The sequence below is a fragment of the Hyaena hyaena genome, unplaced genomic scaffold (genome assembly GCF_003009895.1).
Source record: "Hyaena hyaena isolate Hyena2069 unplaced genomic scaffold, ASM300989v1 scaffold_24, whole genome shotgun sequence".
Classification (NCBI taxonomy): domain Eukaryota; kingdom Metazoa; phylum Chordata; class Mammalia; order Carnivora; family Hyaenidae; genus Hyaena; species Hyaena hyaena.
Genome location: NW_024080656.1, coordinates 5,065,662 through 5,092,499, shown reverse-complemented (window position 1 = coordinate 5,092,499; position 26,838 = coordinate 5,065,662). Strand labels below are relative to the sequence as shown.

The 26,838-nt window shown below is 35.2% G+C and overlaps 1 protein-coding gene across 3 annotated transcripts in view; it reads right to left on the bottom strand.

Annotated features, from left to right (window-relative positions):
• Positions 1–26,838, bottom strand: part of SLC30A9 (solute carrier family 30 member 9) — an 82,818-nt gene that overhangs the window by 30,315 nt on the left and 25,665 nt on the right. For 2 of the 3 annotated variants that reach the window (XM_039226988.1, XM_039226990.1), the window contains exons 3-9: positions 21,212–21,274; positions 19,053–19,152; positions 17,010–17,102; positions 16,559–16,641; positions 11,752–11,810; positions 5,741–5,808; positions 2,979–3,081 (exon numbers count right to left, since the gene is read on the bottom strand). In XM_039226988.1, the coding sequence (XP_039082919.1) occupies positions 2,979–3,081; positions 5,741–5,808; positions 11,752–11,810; positions 16,559–16,641; positions 17,010–17,102; positions 19,053–19,152; positions 21,212–21,274 (569 nt within the window). The remainder of the gene's footprint in view (positions 1–2,978; positions 3,082–5,740; positions 5,809–11,751; positions 11,811–16,558; positions 16,642–17,009; positions 17,103–19,052; positions 19,153–21,211; positions 21,275–26,838) is intronic. The other variant, XM_039226989.1, reaches the window with a different exon arrangement.

Below are 26,838 nucleotides of genomic sequence, written 5' to 3'. Positions count from 1 at the left end.
TTTGTTATTAACCGTTTTTATGTATTTGAGTCCTCTCATACTGGATGCATAAATATTTACAATTGTATCTTCTTGTTGGACTGTCCCTTTTATTATTATATAGTGTCCTTCTTTGTGTCTTGTTTTAAAAGATTTTTAAAAAATATTTTTTAATTTTTTTTTAAAAACTTTTTTTTTTTAAATTTTTAAAAGATTTTACGTTTTTTTATTTTTGAGAGAGAGAGAGGGTAGGGAGAGAGTGCGAGACAAGGCATAAGCAGAGGAAGGGCTGAGAGAAGGAGACACAGAATCTGAAAGAGGCTCCAGGCTCTGAGCTGTCAGCACAGAGCCTGAGGCGGGGCTCAAACCTACAAACTGCAAGATCATGACCTGAGATGAAATCAGATGCTTAAAGACTGAGCCAACCAGGCGCCCCTCTTGTTATACTCTTTAAGTCTATTTTGTCCAAAAGAAGTACTGCTATGCTGCATTTCCTTTGACATTCATATGCATGATATTTCTTTCTCCAACCCATCACTTTCAATCTGCAAGTGTCTTTCAGTCTGAAATGAATTTCTTGTGGACAGCAGATAGATTGGTCTTGATTTTTAATCCATTTGTCACCCTATGTCTTTTGATCGGAGTGTTTATTCCATTTACATTCAAAGTAATTACCGGTGGATATGTATTTATTTGCCATTTTGTTACTTGTTTTGTAGTTGTTTCTATAGTTTTTCTCTGGTCTTCTCATCTCTTGCTGTTTTTCACGGTTTGCAGCAGTCAGACTGGGTCTGAATCAAATTTCTGATTCTTAGTTGTCTGATAATTTTATTAGATGGAACATTATGACTGTTATACTGAGTGTCTGAATGTTGTTGTCTTCTTACAGAGTGTCGGTCATTGTTGTGGCATGTAATTAAGTTACTTGCAAATCAGCTTGATCCTTTAGAGCTTTTTTAGGGAGGTTCTAAAACAGCCTTTACACCAAAGATCATTCAGCGTTACTAGTATGATATGACCCTTCTTTGCCTGGGTATTCAATAAGGACTGTATCTCAGGTGGTCAGAATTTGAATATTACCTGATCTGTGTAAGCTCTACTCTAGTAATTAGCCTAATGTTCCCTGGTGTTTCTTTGCCCAGACTCATGAAGCTTTACCCTATACCCTTTCTTAATATTCAGCAAAGACACAACTCAAAACAAACAAACAAACCCATATGTAAACTTCTGTAGCTTTTTGTCTGCACAGTTCCCTCCTCTGTGGAACTCTGTCTTATAATTTCTAGCTACCTCAGCCTTAATGAATTCTAGTTTCTGCCTTCTCAACCCAATGAGACTATTATCTCCCACCTTCCTCCACTATTCCAAATGTGTCTCCAAGCAAAAAACAAGAGACAGACCATATAGCTCAACTCGTTTGTTTCCCTTCTCTCAGAAATCATACTGCAGTGCTATCGTCCAAAGTCTGAAAACACTGTTTCATATATTTGGTCCTGTTTACAGCACAAGACTAAGTCCAGTCCCCATTACTTCCCTCATGGCTAGAAGCTAAAGGTCCTTAGGAAATGTTCTGCAACTTGAATTTTTTACTCAAATTATACTAGCTATTATTCCAGGTCAGTACACAGATATCTACCACAGTCTTTTAAACCCCTGAATGTACTGCAGACTATGGACACTTAAAAACTGTCTTCAGGGGTGCCTAGGTGGCTCAGTTGGTTCAGCATCCAACTTGAGCTCAAGTTATCATCTCACAGTTCATGGGTTCGAGACCCGCATTGGGCTCTGTGTTGACAGCTTGGAGCCTGGAGCCTGCTTCAGATTCTGTGTCTCCCTCTCTCTCTGCCCCTCCCCAGCTGGGCTCTTTCTCTCAAAAAAAAATAAACATTAAAAAAACTTTTTTAAATCCTATATAAAAAGTTGTCTTCAATTTTTTAAATAACAGCTAATAATCTATACCTACCCTCTTGCCCTATGTACAAATATTTTTACATTTCACTTATTTTTATGTTCAGTCGAGTGTTCAACATTAGATATTGTGTTATATATCTCTCCCATTCTCTCCCCCAATTCCATACCACAACTGACTGGAAAAATATTATAAAGATAGTAGCTTTTAAGTGTTTCATGAGTCTGAAACTTAATTCAAGTGAAAGACTGCTAGTACTAATAGTAAATGTCTTCTTTTCTTGCTTTTACAAAGGGTGTTAACTCATTTGACAGCCAGTCAGATGAGTTCTCAGGTTCAATTTTTAACTAAGATCGCTCTCCCTGCTCTCTACCATTTTATTATTATTTTTAACCTTGTCTAAAATATTGTTATTACACCTGTGTCTCTTACCATAAATTCTCCCAAATCTCTTCCTACAAAACAGGAGTATAAACAAATAAACACTAAAAAGGTGTTCTCTTAACACACCAAATTCTTTAAAATGTGAAATGCTACACAAGTAGAAATTTTTATGATGTTCTTAAAAAAGACTTAAGTTTTTAGTAGTCAAAATCCCTACAGTCAAAGGGGTTCTAAAAAGGTGTTTTAGTTTTATAAAAATCTTTCTTCATTACAAATTCAAAGAAAGGAATTAAAAATACCGATCTAATGTGAAATGGCTTTAATTCATTAATCACGTATGATTCTTTTATATATTTATTCAAAAAACGAAAATTAGCTCTTAGAGTCCTAAGAATTCATATTCAGAGACCAAACTTCTACCTAATGGTAAGAAGCTCTTGTACAAAAGCCTCTGCTCACTTAGTGACTGTTAATCTTATACTTCATGTTCTATTGTTATAAGTTCTTAAAGCATAGCAACCTGCTTTAAAATACTGTGACCATATTTCTATGCACTTCATCATTCAAAAGTAAAAAGAAAATAATTTCACTTTATTCTTCATGCTAACTATAGGAATCATTCTATTTTCCAGTAAGTCGACTTTCAGACAAAAGTCTTTAAAAAATTACTTTAAAACTAATTAAGAAAAAAGCTTTTGCCCCTCACCTGATTACAAGTATCAGATAAAGAATGTATAGCTTCGGAGAACATACTTGCTGAACCCGTATAAATCCAGGCAAGAAATTTAAAGAAGCAGTTTAATCCATTGCTAGAAGAGAAGGACAAAACAATTTAGCAAAGGTTTTGATAAAAATTTCCACCAAATTTCCACCTACTTAATTGACTATACATACCTCTATACTAGATTCTGTTCAAAACAAATTAAAAAGAATCTCTAGCCTTCAAAGAACTAATTATATTTTAGGTAACAAGAGTGCAAATTTGAAAAACACAGATTATGGCATCATTACTCAGGTGAAGAAACATGATACATGTAAACAAATTACTCAAGTGTATTTTGAGAACTGATGACAGTGTTTTATATTTGGACAAAATAAAATTACAAAGGAAATTAAGTGTCTTGGGTGGGTTAAAGAGGATCTGCACTTGATATTGTCTAGCAGACCAGTGTCAAAACCAAGACTTTGGTGAAAGTTTTTTGAATTAAGCAGGCAGATGCCAGAGAGGAAGACAAATCTAAACCAAGCAGTCTCAAGGTCATACCAGAAGATAATGGATGCTAAAAATAAACAGGATGAGCTCTGAAGAAGCTGCCTGTTCAGATTCCAACAATAACCACTGGTATGGTTTATCTCGGGCACTACACTAGTCACTTACTATGTTTTATTATAATGCTATTATTACGTAAACATTAATATCTTCATTCTATAAATGACAAACTACAGATTCCATTCCAGCTACTCTTTCCCCTCTCTTCCACGTCAGATAATTTATTACAAGAGTTCTGTCTGCTCTTGCTGTCTCAGTTTTCTATACTTTGCATTAAGTCTTCAATCCATTTAAAGATGGCTTATGTCTCGGATACCTCATTATTCTTATCACCACAACGGTTTCTTGTTATTAAATTTCTGAAAACATTTAGTATTTTCCTTAATCTCACAGAAGTGTATGGCACTATTTTCTTAAAAAGCTGTCTTCCTTGGCTTCCATGATATCCTGGTTTCTTCCTAATTGCTGCTTTGCTTTCCCTTCTCTTCCTCAGTCTCATTCTGCAGGCTCCTTTACTCCACCCATTTCACAGATGTTAGCATTCTTGAAGGTGTTCTAAGGGATTTTTCTTCCACATTCTCCAAGTAATCTTAACTACTCCTATGGCTTTAATGATCATTTCTATATTAACAACTCTAAATCCCTAATCCAGCTCTCCTTTGTGAGCTTCAGACCAATATATAATTACAATAATTATTAGGGGCGCCTGGGTGGCTTAGTCAGTTAAGCGTCTGACTTCGACTCAGGTCATGATCTCACGGTTCGTGGGTTCGAGCCTCGCGTTGGGCTCTGTGCTGACAGCTCAGAGCCTAGAGCCTGATTCAGATTCTGTGTCTCCCTCTCTCTCTGACCCTCCCCTGCTCATGCCATGTCTCTCTCTCTCTCTCAGAAATAAATATAAAAAAGAATTATTAAATATTAAATATTATGTACTAGGTATTATGCTAAGCAGTTATATGTATTACACACATTCTTCTGAGAAAGAAAGCTTTCATTGCCAACCCTGCTTTACTGATGAAAAGAATTAATGCTACTGCATTTAGTGCATCATCTCTTCTCTATGTTATTGTAAATGACTTCCTCCAGTCCAGTTCCTCTCCAACCCTTAAAGAATCAAGAAGACAGAAGGAAAAAGAAAAGCACAAATATCAGTTATGTTCTTCTGAGGTAAGTGGAGAAAAACAAAAGTGTAGATATTCTTCTGTAGTTATGATCCACGCTGGTTTAGTTATTCAAAAAATGACCTGGCCAATTCACCATTTTTTTTTCTTTTCAGAGAGAAAGAGAGAGCATGAGAAGGGGAGCGGGTCAGGAGAAAGAGAGAGAATCTCAAGCAGCCTCCAAGGTCAGTACAGAGCCAACTTAGAGCTTGATCTCACAACCCTGGGATCATGACCTGAGCTGAAATCAAAAGTCCCATGCTCAACTAACTAAGCCATCCAGGTGCCCCTAATTCTAACCTTTAAAAAAAAAATTCTATCAACCCTAATGAAAATGTAAGTATTTTCAAATGTTTTTATTTATTTTGGAGAGAGAGATAGAAAATCCATGCATGAGCAGGAAAGGGGCAGAGAGAGAGGGAGACACAGGATCCAAAGTGGGCTCTTAAGTGACATTAGAGAGTCCGATACAGGGCTCAAACTCACAAACCGTGAGATCATGACCTGAGCTAAAGTTGGGAGGTTTAACCGATGGAGCCACCCAGGAGTCCCCAAAATAAGAGGATTTTCAGAGAGCAACTATTCTTAGCTACACCAAAAATAGACACAGTACAAGCACGGGTATCTATGTGGACTCTTCCTCCATCATTTTACTGACAATAATTAACAAAGACTCATGCAACTTGCTTCTAAAATAATACAAAATTTTTGGGATGCCTGGGTGGTTCAGTCAGGTAAGCATCAGACTGTTGGTTTTGGCTCAGGTCATGACCTCATGGTGTGTGAATTCGAGCCCCACATTGGTCTCTGTGCTGATAGCATGGAGCCTGCTTGGGATTGTGTCTCCCTCTCTATCTGCCCCTTTCCAGCTCTCTCTCTCTCTCTGTCTCTCTCAAAGTAAATAAATAAACTTAAAAAAAGTATTAAAACAATATAAACGTCTATCTAGATATGAAGTAATAAATGTTTACATTCATGGATATACACATTAAAAACAACATGCTTCTATTTTAAAATGACTTACTTTTCAGTACTTACATGCAAATGGCAACCATCACCACTTTTCCTGGCCCTTTAAAAAAAATTGATGTCGTTCTGGACCGTGGCTATAAAACAAACAAACAAACAAATCTCTAAAATTTCTCAGGGAAGCAGTTTAAGGCTTATAAGTGACTCTGGTACACCAGAAAAACATCTCTTCTTTCAAAACCTCTAAACAACTAGATATACTTATTTGTTTCTTTTTCTCCAGAATTTCCTCTTCGAAAAGTGAGAAGATGGAAACTGAGAGTGTCTGTAGGTCTTTTTCTAAAACCAGAATTGTTTGTTTCCTTGTGACTAATTTCCTGCCTATTGCCAGAAAAGATCTGAGTTGGTTACATAGAAACTACGGATAAAGTGATAAAGAATGTACTGAACTAAAACTGATATACTCTAAAATTTTCCCGTTTCTTGAGCAACTTCGTAACTTTTAAACAAGGAACAGCCAAAGCCAAGTTTGCTTCTCTAATTTAACTCCTTACTGCTCTCTAAATATCAAAGACCTCGAGTGATAATAGGTTTAATTCCTAAACAGACCAAAACAAAAGAAATAAACCAAGTATGGAAAAATATTTTCCTTGAGCTAAATGTAGTTTTACTGTTCCTTCAATGTATACTTTCTGTGTTTTTTCTCCTGCCCTTTCCTCTCCCTGGAATGCTATCATCATCTTCCACCACAATCTGTCCAGGTTTTACTCATCCTCTTCCATGTTAGGCCAAGTGAAAAGGTAAAGCCTTCCCTGGTCAGTCACAGAGAATAAATACTCATAACACTGCACATTTATTATTGAACTTCACATTTCTATTAAAATACCTCACATATTCTACCTCATGTCATTTATTCAAGAAATATTTATTGTGCGACTACTACATGCCTGGCACAATTCTAGATGCTGGAACCCCAGAGTAAACAAAACAAGAGTCCCTGCCTTCACTGATCTCAGTCTAGTCCAGAAAGATAGAGAATAAATCCATAAACAAATACATATCAGAAAAAAATGAAATCGAACACAATGGAGAGGATCATGTATGAGAAGGGGAGGTTAAATGTGGGAAGATTTACTTTAACTAGAGTAGGAAGGAGGTTCAATGATGATAAGCAAGCAACCATGAAAAATCTGGAAGACTAGTTTCAGGCAGAGAAAGCACACTTAAAGACTGGAACAGAAATAAGTCTGCTGTATAAAGGACAAAATAAGGTTGGTGTGGCTAAGAACACAGAGAGCAAGGAAAATGGTAGGGGTTGAGAACAGAGAGGAGGCAAGGGCCTTAACCTACTGGATTTTGGAGAGTATGGTAAGGAGTATAAATGCCATTATTCTAATGGCAAAAAGAAGGCACTATATATTTTTATGCCGATACCTGACACAGCCTAATTTATGTTTTACAAAGATATAGTTGATAAAATAGAGAATAAATTATGGGGATAAAAGCAAAGGTAGAGAAGACAATTAGGAGGGCATTCCAGGCAAAAGCTGGTGATAGTATAGACTAAGGTTTCGATAAGAGACATGGGGAGAAACAGTTATACTAGAGATCTATTTTGGAGAAAATGACAGTTGGGTCTGCTAATGGGATTTAAGTTATAATGAATGTCTAATATATAAAGATTGAGTAAAAATGCAGCTTTTGTTGCAGAAGAGATGAAGCAAGCGGAGGTATTCATGAAATAGAAGGAAAACCAGGCGAAAGACTGTCTTGGGCTCCTAGAAAGCAAAGTGTTCCAAGGAAACAGAATACTGCTGTTGGTGGTAGGCACTTTGCTTCTTCCTCTGATTTCCAGGAGGAAAGACACCCACACCCCCGGTGATACTATTGGCCTCTTGCATTTAGTCAGCCCTCCCCTCCTCCCCAGTGGCCCTCTGGAGGTTGACTAAGTTTAGGGAGGTAAGTTTGGGAAAGAATGATAGGCGTGCTTATTAGCTCTCTCCTTTATTTTGGGATGTGGTGCACATTCTCTTCTGTTCTTTCATGGCTACTTATCTGGGCAAGATGGGTAGAACTCTCTACAATTTACTGGGTAAGTCTAAATAAGAAGAGTCTTTAAGATCTAATATACTGGCTTAGAACTCTGAGAAACAGCTGATGGAAACAAGGAAAAAAAAATTAGGTTGTTACTAGGGTCATGCCATGTGACAATTAGTTGCTGGTAAGTCACCACAGCTTATAGCATTTTGTCCCCTAGCAGCAGACTACAATGGTTTTGAATCATTAGAAACAGCCCTTACTGAAGGTGCTGGTTTTGAGTAAGTAGAAACAGTCCTCGCTGAAGGTGCAGGTCCTAGAAGACAGGCTGCTGCAGCTTAAATGTGAATTCCATAGAGGCACCCTGGCTAGGTATTGCCAAGAAAATGGAGGTGAGTCCATTTCAGACATTAGGGGAGAAATATGCCTTTTTGAATTTGTTCATACTTTTACAGTGTTTTGCAGTCAGGTCTGCAGACCAGGATTTTAAACAGCACCTCGTAAGTTCCCTGTGGACCACAGAACAACAAGAAGGAGCTTCTAGATTTAAAGTGTTAGGGTCAGGTCTTGACAAACAATGTGCAATTCGATGCCCCACATTCTGTTTTGAACTGCCTCCAGGACTAAGGCAAGGAACTTGGCAAGGAGAAACCTTATTCACATGACTTCAGCTTGAACTTAGATTTGCAAACTATACATTCTGACCATGGCTCTAAATTTCTGAGTTCTATCGCTTATTGATAAATAAAAACCACAGTAGGTCTGTCTTAGTACAATGAGAATGTGCTGCATCCTTTGAATAGAGAGAAGAAAAAAAACAAAAAACAAAAACTCCATGAAATTATTTTAGGAATAGTAAAAAATGCATAGAAATAAATGCAAAAATGCTGCTTAAGGTGGAAGATGAGAAATATTTCTTTAGAAGAAAGGTTTAAGGATTCTGGGGATAAGTAAGAGAGCTAAAGAAGGAAAATGAGATGTTTAAAATCAGAATAGAATATCATAAGGAAAAACAGATTCACTGAGCTCAAACTGCTCTGATAAAAAAGACTGTAGAAAAGGTGATTGTGTGTTGGTCGTCCCTAGATCAGAAATAGTGACAAAGTCCAAGGAAAAGCAATTGATCCACAAGGAGCCAACATTCACAAGCCTCTTGGGAAGTATCCTGTTAAAGTTAGCAATAAATTCCATAACAAAGGCAATGGGAGAAGCATCCCTTAGAAATCAGAATGGCCAATATGCTGGGAACTATTGAAACTGGAAGATGGATACATCAAATATCTATTTTTTCTACTTTTGCATATATTTGAAATTTCTCATAATAATTTTTTTAAATACTGGAACAAAAAAACAAAAAATTTGGCAATATTTCAAAAAAGATTACCAGCAAAATCAGCATAAAATACTCAAAGCACTACTGATGCTTTAAGGTTATAATTGCAAGAGGAGATAAAGGTACTTCTGAGTCTCTAAAGGACTATGATAAGAAACTCACAGAATTAGAATTCTGAGGGAAGGCACAAGAAAGTAGAAACGTATTCAAGGAAAAATATATTAAAGGGACAATGAGAGAGGCATCTAGGTAGCTCAGTTGGTTAAGTGTCTGACTCTTGGTTTCGGCTCAGTCAAGATCTCACAAATTTGTGAGTTCAAGCCCTACATAGGTCTCTATGCTGATAGCGCAGAGCCCATTTAGCATTCTTTCTTTCCCCTCTGCGTCTCCCCAGCTTGTGCTCACTCTCTCTCTCCAAACAAACAGATAAAACTTTTTTTTAATGTTTATTTTTGAGAGAGACCGAGACAGAGCACAAGCAAAGGAGGGGCAGAGAGAGGAAGACACAGAATCCAAGGCAGGCTTCAGGCTCTGAGCTGTCAGCATAGAGCCCAAAACTGGGCTAAAACTCACAAGCCTTGCGACTGTGACCTTAACCAACTGAGCCACCAAGGTGCCCCTAAATAAAACTTTTAGATAGATAGATAGATACATAGATAGATAGATAGACAGACAGATAAATAGACAAACAGGTAGGTAGATAAAAAACTTAAAAAAAAAATAAAGGGACAATGAGAAATTAGATATCAGACAGTTAGATATCGTTCTGAGGAGAGAATGTTTTTGACAGACCCAGAAGACAGTAAGTTCAAATATATCGATCACTACTAGGATTTCCTAAGACAAAGAAAAATACTACAGAAAAACCACTGTCTTGATCTGTGAAAAAACCACAAGTAAAAGTAAAGAAGGCATTTAATTCCAGCAAATAGGATGAGCCCCATATATTCTGGAGAAGGAAAGCAGCCACCTTCAGGAGGAGTGAATGTTCCTTATAGGAATATGGGAACAGTAAAGGGAAATTAAATACTAAAGTGTTATCCTATTACTACAAAAAAGGGTGTAATAGAAAGAAAGTCTATTCAAACCCTGGAACATGTCAAGGTTGACGACTATTAATCCTCAAAGGCCTCTAGTAACACAGATTTCAGAAGTCAAAAGCTACTATTCAAAAGTCTGGTGACAATGATCCTCCTTGTGAAACAGATACAAAACGTAGAAACAGATCTTCCCTGGGGGCAGGTCTCCCCAGTCTCACAGGAATGGGCACTGGCAGCAGCTACCTCAGGGAACTGAAAAGGCTGCTCATAAGGCACACAAAGGCTCTATCTATCACTGGGATGCCAGAAGCACAAAATTCTAAGGGGATATGGAAATTAAGGAGTTTTGAATATAATGACTGGAAAGGAAAAAATATCAAATAAAATGTGACTAGAGTTGTCATCACTGCCAACTTAAATTCTGCCAAAAGGGAGCAATGTCTCAAATGTAACTCAGAAGAAAGGAGACAATTTGCACGGTGGGTCTTTTCTCCAGATAGGACACTGACTTCTTCACATGGGATACCTCCCAACTAGGCTTAAATGCAAAGCTGACTTTGGACATGACTACCTGGTATTTCAGAGGTTGTGGGGACTTTGCTAAGAGCCATTTCAGTGGAGTGGTAAGGATAGAAGCCCAAATGAAGAGGACTTCGAAGAAAATAAGAGGTAGGATAATAAAGGTAAACTTTCTGTACTGGTCCGAATATCAATCCGTCTAGTAGGAAGTATTCTGGCATACAAGTAGGTAAGTCAGTAAATCTGGTGATGGAAAGTGAGATACTTTTATCTGATCACAACTATTTTTTTCAATGAAATATGAAGCAAGGTCATCAGCTGAAGAGTAAGGCTTTAGGAAGTTTGGAACAGAGGAAAAGTATGGAAGAGCTGTCTTACAGACTAAGAGACTGATGCCCTCTGGAAGTTTAGTAAGACTGTCAAATAACATTGTGTCCACTGATTTTATATATACATATAATAAGAAAGAACAATCAGTGGCTGTGAAATTTTCTCCTCCAAGGGCTGAACACTTTGGGTACAAGCAGAGAATGGCAGTTTGAATATTTAATGAGGGTTAGGGGTAGGAGAGAGGATAAAGAAAATTAAATGTGTACATTAAAGAGTTCAATTTTGCTAAAAACCCAAGAAAATAGTCTTCTCCCTCACCTATAATATATATTTATGGTTTATAACACTATTATGAATTTAAAAAGAACACATGTCCCAGTTTTTAAATTTTTTTAAATGTTTGTTTATTTTTGATAGACAGCACGTGCAAGCGGGGGAGGGGCAGAGAGAGAGAGAGAGAGAGAGAGACAGACAGACAGACAGACAAGACAGACAGACAGACACAGAACCTGAGGCAGGCTCCAGGCTTTGAGCTGTCAGCACAGAACCCAATGCGGGACTTGAACTCACGAACTGTGAGATCACGACTGGAGTCGATGTCAGACACTTAACCAACTGAGCTGTCCAGGCACCCCCTCCGCCACCCCCCCCCATTTTTTTAATTTCAAGAAAAACACATAGAAGCAGACTATTTCACTAAGTTACAATATGCTCATGAAAATCCTGAATTATGATCAGATATCCTAGAATTTCACAACAGACTGACACTAGAATTTCACTATGCAAAATATACACACATAACATCAGAAAGGTAACCTTACCTTGGTGTTTCCCAGGAAGTCTCTATATTCTCTTAATATTTTTTGGTTTCTAAATAGCCCTTTAAAAGAAAAGAATCACATAATACATTTAGTTCATATATATTCTTACCAGTCATATTATAGGTTAACACAATTATTCTTTTTAAGACTATGTTAAATATATTCCACAGGGTAGCAGCTGAATAAAAAATGGGCAGAGGACTCTAACAGACCTTTCTCCAAAGATGATATACAAATGGCCAACGAACACACTAAATGGCCAACATATCACACTAATTATCAGAAAAATGCAAATTAAAACCAGAATGAGGTATCACCTCACAACCATCAGAACATTCAGTCATTATCCAAAAGCAAAACAAAACAAAACACAGAAAACACGTATTGGCAAGGATGTGGAGACACTGAAAATCTTGTGCGTGCTGGTGGGACTGTAAAATGGTGCAACCACCATGAAAAACAATATGGAGGGCTCCTCAAAAAAATTAAAAACTACCATATGATCCAGCAATCCCACTTCTGCATATACATCCAAAATATAAATTAAAAAGCAGGGTCTCAAAGAGGTATTTACATACCCATATTCAGAGCACCACTATTCAGAATAACCAAGAAGTGAAAGCAACCAAAATGTCAATGGACACATGAATGGATAAACAAAAGGTGGCATATGCAAACAATGAAATATTATTCACACTTAAAAAGGAAGGACATCCTGTCACATGCATGAACACTGAGGACAGTATGCTAAGTGTAAGAACTCAGTCAAAAAGACAAATACTGTATGATTCTATTTATCTGACATACTTACAGTAGTAAAATTCATAGAACCACAAAGTAGAATAGTGGTTACCAAGGGCTACAGGTAAGAGGAAAGGGGAACCATTGCTTAATGGGTATAGTTCCAGTTTTACATGATGAAAAAGTTCTGGGAAGAAATTTTTAGAGATTTGTTGAAGAACAATGTGAAGACAACACTCTGTTAAAATGATAAATTTTTGGTTTTTTTTTAACATAATAAAAAAAGGTGGAGAGAAATCTGGCTTACAGTGACAGAAAGGCACTTTGATGTTAGATTCTCTTCTCAATATGATCTAAAAAAATGAGTTACTTAAGCTTGACAGAAGAACCAATTCTTCATTTTTTAGCCCAAAGTTTAAAAGCATAACAAAAGCAAACTTCTATTACTATGTTTTCTCAAATTGTGAACTTTAAATATTTCCTTTAATGTATGTACAAGCTACTTATGGTATCATCATTTTAACAGCAAAAGACTAGAAATGATCTATGGGGCAATAACTGAATAAACTATGATGTACTCCCCCAAAATGCGAGTATTATAAAAGGAATAAAGAAATGTCTTTGTTTACTACTATAGAATAGTCCTCAGGACATAATGTCAACAAAAAAAGCAAGGACAAAAAGTATATCTTATTTAGGTTTATCCATACAGACAGAAATTTCAAGTGAATTTAAAACACAGAAATATAACTATACATCCCTACTGGGATATATACTAAAGACAAAAAAAGAAGTAAAGAAATTTTAAATCATCCTGATGGCAATAGTATTAGTATTATAATTTGAAACTACACTGTATTCCTCCTATATGTGTAAGCCAAAAATGTAATTAATTATATCAATGGATTAAGAAATAAGATTTTCAGTGTAAGAAAAGAGATAAAAAACACAACAAAGAAAAAGAAACATTAAGTTTTTAAAAACAGCCTATATATCTTCTCTCTTAAGGAAAAAGAAGCATTTCCTATCTTTGTCTACTGTAAAGACCTTAAACATATGTCAACCTACTACAAATGAGTACCCCTAATGCCCAAAGTAGACTCTCAATTTTATTTCCCACTAAAAAGAAATGAAGTTCCTTTCAGAGACAGGTAATGCCCAACATATGCCCAGTCTGGAGTAGGAAATGTACAAGATAAACCTGAAAAGCCCTATTGTAGCCTAAAAGCAAGGACGCTACAACACAAGGGTTATGACAAAAGGACTTTGGAACCAATTTGAGGTGCTTCCATTGGCCAAAATTGGGACAATTTGAGCACCACTACTTTGCCTACTTTGTTCTTTCCTTCCTTGCATATCTTCTTCACCCTGCTTCCCTTCTCCTTGATCTCCTTCCTATCACACTGCTCCCTCTTCATACTGAACTCCCATGCTCTCAAGAAGCTCTCTCTATCCCTTTTCTACCTATATTACTGACCATAATTGTCTCTCAATTTCCATTTAGAAATTTCACCAACTCCTCAGAGGAAGGTAATATTGTCACCTTTAAGCTTTGGTCCTGTACAGAATTTAGAAATACAGTTCAAGAAGTCAGATTCTCCTAAATAAAGCCTGTCAAAGAAAAATATGTGTATATTTTTCTCAGATACTAGCACCTCTATCTCTGTTTTAATCCTGCCACATTATATCAGTTCCCCAAAGTAACAGAACAGAACTATAACTGCAGTGCAAGCATCTAACTCCCCCATGCAATCTGTCCTACTGGCACGACATTTGATCATATCCTGTATTAGCATCTGTATTACTGAAAAGACACCCAATGGAAGCCTTTAACTGAACAGTGATACCAAAATTCTGAGGTTCCCTGACCCCAACATATATTTCTTTCACTGAAATATTTTAACTCTATGAATTTAGGTGCAGCTCATTTTAGCACATCTGTGAATATACATAGTCAACAAATGTTTGCTTCTTCTAAGAGGCAAAAATCCCATAGATACTAGGACTCACTGACTCCCCTTATTACTTTTCAAAATGCTGAACTACAATTTAAAGGACTTGGATTCTGCAAAACAATCTATACTTGCTCAACACAGATAACTTAGTATCATATATTCCAGAACTACAAGAACCTCAAATATAGTCCTTATTCCTCCTGACTAGATAAGTAGAAAGAGACAAAATGCTTTTTCAGTTTTTGTCAAGAAAAGAAATAACCAACAGAAGGCCACTCATTTTCTTTGCCAATATTAAAACTATACAAACACACCTTAGATCTTCAACTAAAGGGCAACTGAGAGGATATTAAGACCTACTGATAGGTTATCGAGGGCAGGGGTTAGTGAGCTTTTCTAAGGCAGTTTAGCCATCACCATCATATGAACTGACTAAAACAAATCCTGTTTTTTAGAGACATGTACTGAAATATTTATAGATGAAATAATATAGCTGGGACTAGTTTCATAATTCAGCAGAGTGAGGGTTAGTAAGGGAAATACAGATAAAACTAGCGTGGCCAAATGTTGATAACTGTAAAGCTTAGTGATGGGATTCTTGAGGGATTGTTACACTTTCCTCTGTACTTCTGTCTGAAATCTCACCATTCACGGGGGAGGAGGGGGGAGGGTGGGGGGGGGGACAGATAAAACAAAATATGAAAAAGGAACAAAAGAAATTATTAAGAACATACAAAATTAAGGGTTAAAAATCCACCAAAAACTTGTGAAAATCTATTTAAAAAGACACTCAATCCAACAGAAGATTAAAGGATATAAAAATTATCACAGAAGAACTAAGAAAAATATACTAAAAGATAACCAACCTCAGTAGTAATCAGAGAAACTCAAAATTAAAGGTACCATCTGTTGCCCATCAAATACACAAGAAAGTTAAAACAATGGTAACATTCAACATTGTCGACGGTATAAGGAAATAGTCACCCTCATATACCATAAGTATAGAGTGATACAATATTCCTTTGGAGAATAATTATTCAGAACTAATTATTCTAACAAATTTTAAAATGCCCATGTCCTTTGACCCTAAAATTCTACTAACAATTTATACCATATAAATGTTTATAATAATAGTATATATTATATATTTTAAAAATATGACATTCACTAATGTTTCTTTGTAATGGTAAAAAATTGAAGAACATAATGCTTTTTATATCCCTACAATGGAATACTTTGCAGCTGTTAAAAAAGAATGGGAGTGAGGCAGATCTCTATAGATAGATGTGGAAAGACGTTTACAGTTAACACTGGTAAGCATAAAGAACAAGATGCAAAACATTATGCACAGTGTCACCCAAGTATGTTTAAGCGAAAAAATGTATATAGAAACTTGAAAATGCATCAGAAATATTCTAGATCGATATACACCAAACTGCCAACAACAGTTATCTACAGTCAGGAAAGTGAGACAGTAACTAGAGGAAATGAAAGGGGGCTTTTTATTCTTTATAGTTTTGTATTTTTTTAAAATCACAAGTATGCATCACTTTTGTCATTAATACATACATATATAAATCAAAGAATTATCTAAAATGTATTTCACATAATCCTAAATCCTAATTCTATAAAGGTGCCTTTGTCACTAAACTATGGAATTGTTAAGTGCCAGAGAGTTATTTGCAACTAGATCTCAAACATCAAGCACAGCTTCTGGTTCACAGTAAATGTTAAATAAACGTGTGCTGAAGGAAATAATTAAAGTAGAAATGTGGTAACTGAATTAACAGATTTTTCTGTAAGACGTACTACCACTTTTAGATACGTATAATCTTCAAATCAGACTACAAATTATAATACTGACATATTTTATAGAAACCAACATCTAGCTTTGTTACCTCTCATCATCTTTAAAGAGCCACACAGAAGGGGGAAAAAAGGTACTATTTTTATAAAGTAATTGACTCTCAAAGTGGAAACTGGTATTTGCTAGAACCCACAGAGCCAGAGCCAAGAGACCTACAACTGCTAGGAAGTGCAGTTATTAAAGGCCCCAGCTTCACCAACAAGTTACTTTTCAATTGACTCCATTTTAAACTGAATATACTTACTTTCTCTATATTCTATTTCTGCTTCTTTACGCAGTTTTTTCTCTCTGGCAAGAGCTTCAGGGCTTCCCCAAACTTCCAAAGATCTGTGCATACACACATGGCCATTGACAATGGACAATTTTAATGACTTTTAAGGTAATCATATTTAAATCTAGACAAACAATAACTACATGAGAATCTTACAACAAAGCATAAAGTCCTTTAGGAAAAATATAAAACACTTAAGAAACTTTTCTAAATTAAATCTAAACAGTAAGAGTAAATTCAACAGCAAATTTTCTTATAAATTATGATAGACTTTTAGTTAACTAGTATATACTATTAACTCGCAGATAGCTTGCAAATATGAAAATACTCTGCTTTTTAAATATATCACTTAAAAACTTGTCATGGGTTTTTATTAGTCCAAAATTTGGCTTGTATATATATTCTAAAAGAACTATGTTCTTACTTTGCCTCCACATCTGATCTCAAGTATACGGTAAAGGACTCGGTATCCTCATGAGGACTTCGTCGTCTGATTTTTCGAAGCTGTTCTAGATCACTGGAGAAAGAAACATGCTGAATTTATTCAGACAAGGTTCATATAGTTGACTTACTTAGAAGGATTATTAGGGGCAAATAAAAGCCACTACCTCGATCCTGATCTTTAAAGACTATACAGATCAGTTTAAAGAAGGCATTTTGTACACAAAAATTTCTCTAGAAACAGTGAAAAAAATTATTCTTGAGGCTCACTATAGATAACGTAACATAATAGGTAGAGATTCAACTCCTTCATCAGTGTTTGTTTTTTATCTCCTATGGACACTCCACTGTAATGTCTGATGTATGAAGAAAAAGTGAAAAGTAGAAAAAATATAGATTAGGATATCATCCTCTACTTAAGAATTTAAATTTAAAACTTATAGTCCTACTTGTTTATATCCAGATTAATACTAATTGGTGGAACTAAGTGGTAATACTATTTGTAGGTATCAAGTCATAAAGAGTATATGTCAATTCTGTTATTTATTTTCCATTCTCTTAAACTCTGAAGGGTTTATGTATTCATCAAGTCACTGCTAAAAAGTCACTCTAAATTTGATTATTGGTCTTCCTACGGAAATTCTACAAAGCAATGGAAAGACCTATAAGTAAAAATCTGGTTACTATGGAATATATTAAGTTCCAAGAAATTAAACTTGGAGTTTAACATAAGTCAACAACCTGGGCACTTGGCTGGCTCAGTCAATGGAGCATGTGACTCTTGATCTCACGGTTGTGGGTTTGGGCCCCAAGTTGGATGTGGAGATTGCTTAAATATAAAATCTTTAAAAAATAAATAAATACATAAATAAGTCAACAACAACTAACCATCACATATTAGTAAAAAAATATTTAAGTATCAAAGATATGTATCCTAGTTCCAGGACGCTGACTCACTAAGTAAGCTAAGTCATCACTGATCCCTACTCTGTGTCTTGGCCTACAATGTGGAGACCGCAATACCTAATCCACTAATTCACAAAATTCTTGTGAGAACTAAATGAAGTGCTCCATGTGAAACAGGACATTGTTTTATATCACCGTAACTGTTTTTACAATGTTACAATGCTGTTTTTAACAGCTTAGTATGTCACAAAACTGATTACAAGAATTCTTATTTCTTGATGCTATAATATAGAGGATGTGACCAGGAGAGGCATGGGGGAAAAAAGGCTAAATCTGACATCTAAACTGCCAAGAAATCTTCCACATAATATGGCTTCCTTAGCTAAGCAAGGGATAACTTTTCAATTTGTGATAAATATTTCAATAAATCTCTAGGATTACCAGAAAATTAATAACAAAAAGATACCATAAAAATAATTTATGCTCAACAGAAACCATAACTGGAGTTTGAACATAAATGTAACTAAATTACTCAACTCTGCAGCCAAATGAACCTAAAACTTTAAAAAGCTAAACACACAAATACACAAGTATCTTATTGATAATAAGCTATGTTTTAACACAATAATAAAACTCCTAAGGTTCTTGTGAGATACAGAGGTTTTGAAGAACCTGCCTTTTTTTTTTTTTTTTTGTGAGAGAGAGGAAGTACAACTGAGGGAGGAGCAGAGAGAGGGTGAGAAAGAAGCTCAAGCAGGCTCCATGCTGTCAGCACAGAGCCCTACACTGAGCTCAATCCTATGAACCATGAGATAATGACATGAGCCAAGATCAAGAGCCAGATGCCCCACAACTGAACCACCTAGGCACCCCAAGAACCTGGCTTTCTGAATTTCTTAAGATACCACAAAAGACTGGAGTTGCTCATGTTGAAGCAGAATTCAGTTTAGTAAGCTAACAATTTTAACATTTTTTAGCTGAACAAAATAGATCTTCAATTTAGGAAGGAGTCATGGGAAAATTTCCACATGGATGGTAGCAAGTAACACATTCTAAGAAATAAATGGCTCTTTAGATTAGACAGAACTACCACGTTAAAAAAAAAAAAACCCTACTATACCTGGATTTCAGACAGAACTCATTTATTGCTCTGACTCCAGTGATGAAATTATTCTGAGTATACTTTGGTCCATATTCCCTCTTCTTAAGGACTGCTTTGACTAAAACCAAAAATATATTAAAAAAAAAAACATAATAAATATGCACATTGTAAATCACATTAGAAGATAAACATATGCTGATACTTAAGTGAGTTCGCTAATGAATTTCGTAGAAAATTGATGTTTTTGCTGATGCACTGAATGGGATCAGAAAAACAAAGTCTCCAAGTGTAGAACAGAACTGAATTCCATTTGTAGCCCAAATGTAGATTTTACCTCCACAGTTCAGCTATAATTGATGCCAAAATCCTTTGTCTAATGGACATCCTGTATATTATACATACATGTATATTATATATCCAGGTATTACTGGTCTGTTTAAATTGTACTAATAAAATTCAAATTGTCTAGAGTCTAAATGAAAATGAAGTTTCAATAAAAAAAAAAAGTCCATGCTGGTTCAATGTTTTTCAAACATTTTTTCAAACGCTGTTTATAAAAAATCAAAGAGTACTACATACAATGAATAAGTACTCTTTGTGAAAACTTATGTTTTCATTCATATTTCTTATGTGAGTTGTAGTCAGAAAAGCCTGAAAGCCATTGGATTATTTCCCATAATGTACAAAAACTAAAGTAAACATAAGAATTATTTTTATCAGCTAAAAATTATAGGAAGTTTAACAAAATTATAGAAAGCTTATTATAGACTATAGGTAAAATATTGTCTTCTACTAAATTATTTCCCCATAATTACCAAGTATCACATTGTTCATTAAAAAACCAGAGATATCGATAACAAAATACCAATTTGGCATCAATTATAGTCTGAGAATTAAAAATTACACTCAACATGGGTCTATGTTTATAAATTATTGTAAAATGAGACTTCTGGTCACATAACGTAGATAAGTAACATGAGCAAATATCTAAAGAATAAGGGCAAAACAACAGAAGTCACGTGTTCCATTTCAAACTGTCACCCGGTTACTTTAGATTCTATTCTCAGATCTATTAATTAATGAGTTTTCCATTGTATTTTGAAAAGGAAAGAGCATATTAAGACTAAAATTACCTGTCACTACAGAAGCTAAAAAGGACTCTTAAAATAACACATTAACTATTAAAATCAAATGCACAAATAATACTTAATAAGAACATTTCCAACAAAGTTAAGTATAAAAATCAAATCTTTATTTGAAAAACATACATATAAGGTAATTCGGGTTTCTTTTTGTATGAGTTTCAAGTCTCTAAAACTGCCTTACTTTAATAATCCTAAAATTCTAAATCCAGATAAGCTACTCTGGAGCAAAGAGAAAAATTACTTCTTTCTTTTAAAAGATTAGTGTTTTTTTTTTAAATTACTTTTTAAAGATTTCTCCAAAGTACATAGAAATCCCTGTTGGCCTGTCCTGGCCCAGATTATGGATGAGGATACTGCAATCCTATTAATTATTCCCAACTGTAACTGCATACTATGGGTCATCTTCAAGGTTACCCTAGAAAAGAAATCACATTTAGCAAAACCTCACAGGGACAAAAATTATGGCTCAAGGAAAATGCCCAAGGCCATACAGCCAGTCTATGAATCCATTTGTGCCTGATGCGAAAGCCATGGTGCCTCTAACGACAGAGTTACTGTCCCTGTAAAACATGCTGCTTTGGTGTGAGAGTCATAGCTCCTTACAAAGAGCAGAGCTGCAAACAAGAATTCCCTCGTCACCCAGCTATTCCTACAAAGCAAAGTCAAAAAAGGATGTCCAAACTCTATCTGGATTTGAACATGGTCTAACTGAAAGGTGTTGGGTCTCTTGTTTTTTAACCATATTGCTTTTCTAAAAATGATAAAGCAATTGATGACTTTTATTTACCATTACTCCTTTCTTTGGGCTATTGAAAAAACAATTACCACAAAATTTATGACCAAAATGCAAAATGAATTTCAGTAGAAAATTAGCTTACAAAGAGAATAAATCCTTATGGTTAGTATATTTAAAGAAAAAAAATGGACTGTACAGTAAGAATAATACAATTATAAGGAGCTCTATATAAACTAATTTCATATATTTAATTCAAAACACCATTATAATAAAAAATAGAAACAAAATATATTTACCTCTTACTTGGAGAGGTTCTTGCTTAATGAGTGGAGCTTTGAGTTCAGCGCCTATATTTTCTGCTAAAAAGTTTATTTAAAAAAAGTTATATTAAGTAATTGCTTTCATACAAACTTATAAACTTAATGTTGGCTAACAGTCTGGCAATGTATAAAAAAGATAATATATGATAGGCCAAGTTGGAGTTATCCTAGGAATGTATAAGAACAGTTAAACATTAGAAAAACTGTTAATTCTCCTCATTAACAGACTGAAGGAAAAAAGCTGTAGAATCATCTTAAGAGCTAAAGAAAAAGCGTTTACCAAAATTCAATACCCATTCAAGTTTCAAACCTTTTTTAAAAATTAGGACAAAAAGGAATTTCCTTAGAAAATAAAACAAGCCTACAACAAATGTATTCAATGACAAAAAATTAGATGCATTTCTTTAACATAAGGAACAAAACAAGGACACACACTATAAATTCTTCCCTCAAAACTATTCTAGAGATAATAATGAGGAAAGGATGACTACTGAGTCATTAAATACATCTCATTCCATAAACAGCCAATTCTAGGTAGATTAGGAACTTAAGTGTGAAGGCATTTACATGCCTAACAGACAACAGCAGAGAATATTTGTATGGTAGAGACAGATTTCTTAAACAAGAAAAAATGGACATATTCTACTAAATTAAAATTCAAAACCTCTGTCCATCAAAATATCCCACTTAAAAAAAACAAAAGAAAAGATGGCTCAGTCAGTAAAGCACATGACTCTTGATTTTGGGGTTGTAAATTTGAGTCCCACGTTGAGTGTGGAGATTACTTAAAAATAAAACCTTAAAAAAAAAGAAAGAAAAGTCTCAAACTGGGAGAAAATATTTTTTTAATAATTTTATTTTTTTTTNCCCCCCCCCCCCCCCCCCCCCCGACATCCATCAGTCCTCAGTTTGTTTCTCAGCATTCAAGTCTCTCTCATGGTTTGCCTTGGGAGAAAATATTTCTAACAAATAGGATCGACAAAGGATAAGTACCAATAGTTAGGAATTCCTCCAGATCAACAAGAAAAACACAAATGGTTAGGAAAACAGGGAAGAACAAGAAGGAAAGGGTAATGACCACATCTCTCATACGAAGAGATGGCTGCTTCATTATGGACGGAAACCAAAAGAAACCACAAGAAGCATTTTACAACAATCAGATTAGGAAAAATGAAAAAATCTATCAACACATAATGTTGGCAAGGGATATGGGGCAACAGGAACTCATACTGCTGGTGGAGATACAAACAGGCACAATTACCTTGCTAAACAAGTTGACATTATCTGATATAGCTGAACACAAGCATAACTTATGACCTAGCAAATTCTACTTCTAGGTCAATATATTTGCCTTGGGGCACCTGGGTGGCTCAGTCGGTTGAGTGTCTGACTTTGGCTCAGGTCATGATCTCACGGTTCTTGGGTTCGAGCCCCGCCCTGCGTCGCGCTCTGTGCTGACAGCTCAGAGCCTGGAGCCTGTTTCAGATTCTGTGCCTCCCTCTCTCTCTGACCCTCCCCTCCTCATGCTGTCTCTCTCTCAGAAATAAATAAAACATTAAAAAAAATATATTTGCCTTAACAGAAACTTGCACAAGAGTACAAGGAAAAAGATATCTGAATGTTCAGAGCAGCACTGTGTTCTGTTGCTTCAAATTGGAAAGAACCCAAATGTCCATAAGCATGAGAACAGAAAAAAGTACCAGGTTACGTTCATACTACATTTCATACAGTAGTGAATAATAAAAAAAATAATAGTGGCTATCTTTCTTTGACCCTTTACTATGTGCCAAGCACTATTATTAGTATTTTACATGTATCAACTCATTTAATTCACACAACCCTCAAAAGTATGTGCTCTAATTATCTCCATGAAAATTAATGAACACATAATTTATGAGCTAGACACATTTACTGTTAAGACAAATCTTAACAAAATCTAATGAAAAAAGTAAATCACAAAAGCATACACACGATAAAGTATAAAAACAGCTAAACAATTAAAGATATATATAAATGTCTAATGCTATTCCTTTTTTTTTTTTTTAAATTGACAGACCTTAATTTTTTGGAAGTTTCTTTATTTTGCGAGAGAGAGAGAGCATGAACGGGGGAGTGGCAGAGAGAGAGAGAGAGAAAGAGAGAGAGAGAGAGAACATCTCACTCTTACAAAAATGCCCCTTATAAACTTATATCCTCAGTCAATAATAAAATAACATTGTTTACTAATAACAGCTAACATTTACTAAGCATTTAATATGTGTCAAATACTGTACTATGTGTTTTATGTGCATTATTTTGTTTGATCCTAAGAAAATTGCTGAGGTAAGGACTATTATCTTCATCTTAAAGATGAGGAAACTGAAGCACAGAGAAGTTTTCAACTTACCCCACAACCACACAACTAGTATTTTAAACATGAAGGCACAGTCAGGATCGAAATCCAAGTCATTTTGATTAGTCTATGTTCTTAATCAACTTCCTATATTATCTCTATGTTTGAAACAATATTTGATGTACGAGTAGATATTCGTGTATTTTTCATGGCAGGGAGGAAGAGGGCAGATGTAAAAACCGGATTAGCAACACGGAGGTGACTGGTAGCCTGTTGAATGGGGACAGAAGCAACAGGCTGAAGTGAGAATGGGAACTGAGCAAGTAAAAACAATATTTGGAATTTCAGCAGGAGCTACAAAGGAGAATGGAATTAAGGAAAGACTGATTCTATTTTATACAGAGATGAGAATGACGAAGAGGGGGAAACTGTTGGTTTAATACATCAAGAGGATAATGACAAGAGCAAAGAACCTGAGCAGCTGACAGCAGAGGATCCAGAATGCATGCCTCTGAAAACAAAAAATCAAATAGAAACTGTTTCCACATATTTACAGAACGTCAGTGACTGAAATGATACGCAGCACCAGGAAATCCGGCTGACTACCTGAGTAGCGGTACACTTGGGCTTCTGCCACCTTACTGTTTCCAGTTTACTGTCCTTTTTTTCTTGGCTCTTATCTTTGTTTTGCCTTTCTTGTCATCTGTTAGGGTGATAAAGCTTTCTGTATCCTCTTCCCGCCCATCCCCTAAGATGGTCTGACATCTATAAAATTCTATTTCTTTTGTTTTAATGATTTTACTTAAAAATTAACATACATACTTTCCTGTGAATCTTTCTAATCATCTGCAAAGTTATTTAGTATCTCAACTTTCCTCTAAACAAGAAAAAAACCTTTAATCATTGAAAGCTTCTTTGATCTTATTACTCATCTTTTTTAAGTTTATTGATTTATTTTGAGAGAGAGTGCAGGGGAGAGGCAGAGAGGGAGAGAAACCCAAGGAGGCTCCATCCACACTGTCAGCACAGGGCTCAAATTCAGGAACCCTGAGATTATCACCGGAGCCAGAAATCAGGAGTCCAGGGTTCAACTGACTAAGCCACCCTGGCGCCCCTGATCTTACTATTCTTGACTACAACTTTAGCATTTAAAGGGAATCCCCTGCCTGGGATATTCTCTCTCTCTCCCCCTCTCTCGCTCTCTCTCTCCCTCACTCCAAATAAATAAATAAACTTTAAAAAATAATTAAATTAAATTTTAGCATTTAAAAATGTCAGAAGGTTTTTGTTTGTACTATCAATATTTAAACAACACGTTTTATCCATTTCTTGCTCTTCATAGTCTTGTCTATCCCAGTGCTTTTTCCTCCTGGATCTACTCTGCATCTTACACAAATATATTTCCTTCTTTAATGTGGGTGGGTTAATAGTAAATGACATTCATCTTTCTATATGTGAAGTACTTTTTATTTTGCCTTTTCTCTAGACTATTTAGACCAATGTAAATTTCTACAGTAATATTCATTCATCTTCTCTTTTCCCCTTTCACAGATATTACTACGAATCACTCACCCCTGTGATGAGCATACTGTGAAAGATCAAAAGTCCACCTCAAAAGAGTAACAACTGAGCTGATACAGCATCTTTACTTTTCTCTTTGGAAGTTTTTAAGTTGGGCTGCTTCTTGTTTTTGTTTTTAAATCTGTGGATTTCTTTTTACGTACCCTGCTTCATAGTCAAAGTGTACTTTTGATCTGAAGACTCGTTTTGCCAAAATCTGAAAAATTCTTACCATCTCTTTACATACTGCACCATTTCTCTATTTGCTCGGAAATGGCCTATTAAATGTAGGCCAGAGCTTCATGCTTCTTAAATGCCTTTTCATTTTTCTTGAAAATCTTTTTGCTTTCCTATGTGCACTGAGGGTGAATTTCAATTTACTAATCCTCTACTTGATGATAACTATTTAATCTATTAAATTTTTATTTTAGTAACTTTCATTTCTAAGATTTCTAGTTTGCTCTTTTCCAGATTTATTTGTTCTGGTTTTATTCTGACAGTTTATATTTCAAAATATATGAGTACTTCATTTAGTCTTTTGAAGGTATTAAACTTCTCTTAAAGTAATTCAGGTTGTTATCTTAATATAATCTAGAATAAATACATATTTTTTGCTGGCTTTCTTACAATTAGGATTTTTCATTAATATAATTGACACATAACATTTTATAAATTTAGGTGTACAATGTGTTGATTTGCAATATGCAATATGACCAATCATTCATATACTTTTAAATTTTAGAATTTACAATCTTATTCTGAGTAGGATATATATCCTTTCACTCTCCTCATGTTCTATTGCTCAAAACTCAATCTATTCACAAAGGCAAAACTCCTTTTGAAATAAAGGCTAACATCTCACACGTAATTTTCAGTACATTCTTAGGTGAGTTTTTTTGTTTTTTTTAGTGAAAGCAACTGGGCAAGTGACTTAACATGGTATATTATGTTTTGATAACTAAACATGCACAGAAAATCCAAAAGGCTTTATTTTTAACTGTTCATCAAATCCTAAATAGGTTATGACAGCATACTGGTAAATTAAAGATAGGCTTAAACACATTCCCATTTAGGGGCGCCTGGCTGGCTCAGTCCGGTAGAGCACGTAATGCTTGATCTCAGGGTTGTAAATTCAAGACCCACGTTGGGTGTAAAGATTACTTAAAGAAAAAGCACTCCTATTTAATTAATAACTATAGGTTGTAACATCTGACACTGGACAATTAAATAACATGATTTTATGTTTGTCTAAGCTACACAGTAAACAAATTCTAAAGCATATTTACCTATAAAATCTATTTATCAATTTCTTAAAATTTTGTTTTGGGAAACAGAGAGTAGGACAGACAAAAGTGAAGGAAAAGCTTTCAATACTCACCTAGTATATGAACAACTAAAATCTTTTACCGTCAAAAGTTTCAGAGACAACCCTTTTTTCCACAATAATCAAAGTCATTCAACCAAACCACTAAGATGAATTGCTGTAGGACTGATATTTCTGCATCTTTTTCTCACTACAAACTGTCTATAGTTACAAATCATTTAGTGCTAAGAATCATAACCAAGAAATTCTAGTCAATGGTTCAAACACACGTTTGAATACCTACTTTACACACCAATACCTTAATAAGCTTGTACTGTATCACTGGTGTAGCATCTTTATGATTTCAATAAATAACTAGACATTCTATCCATGAATATCTCTAGACAC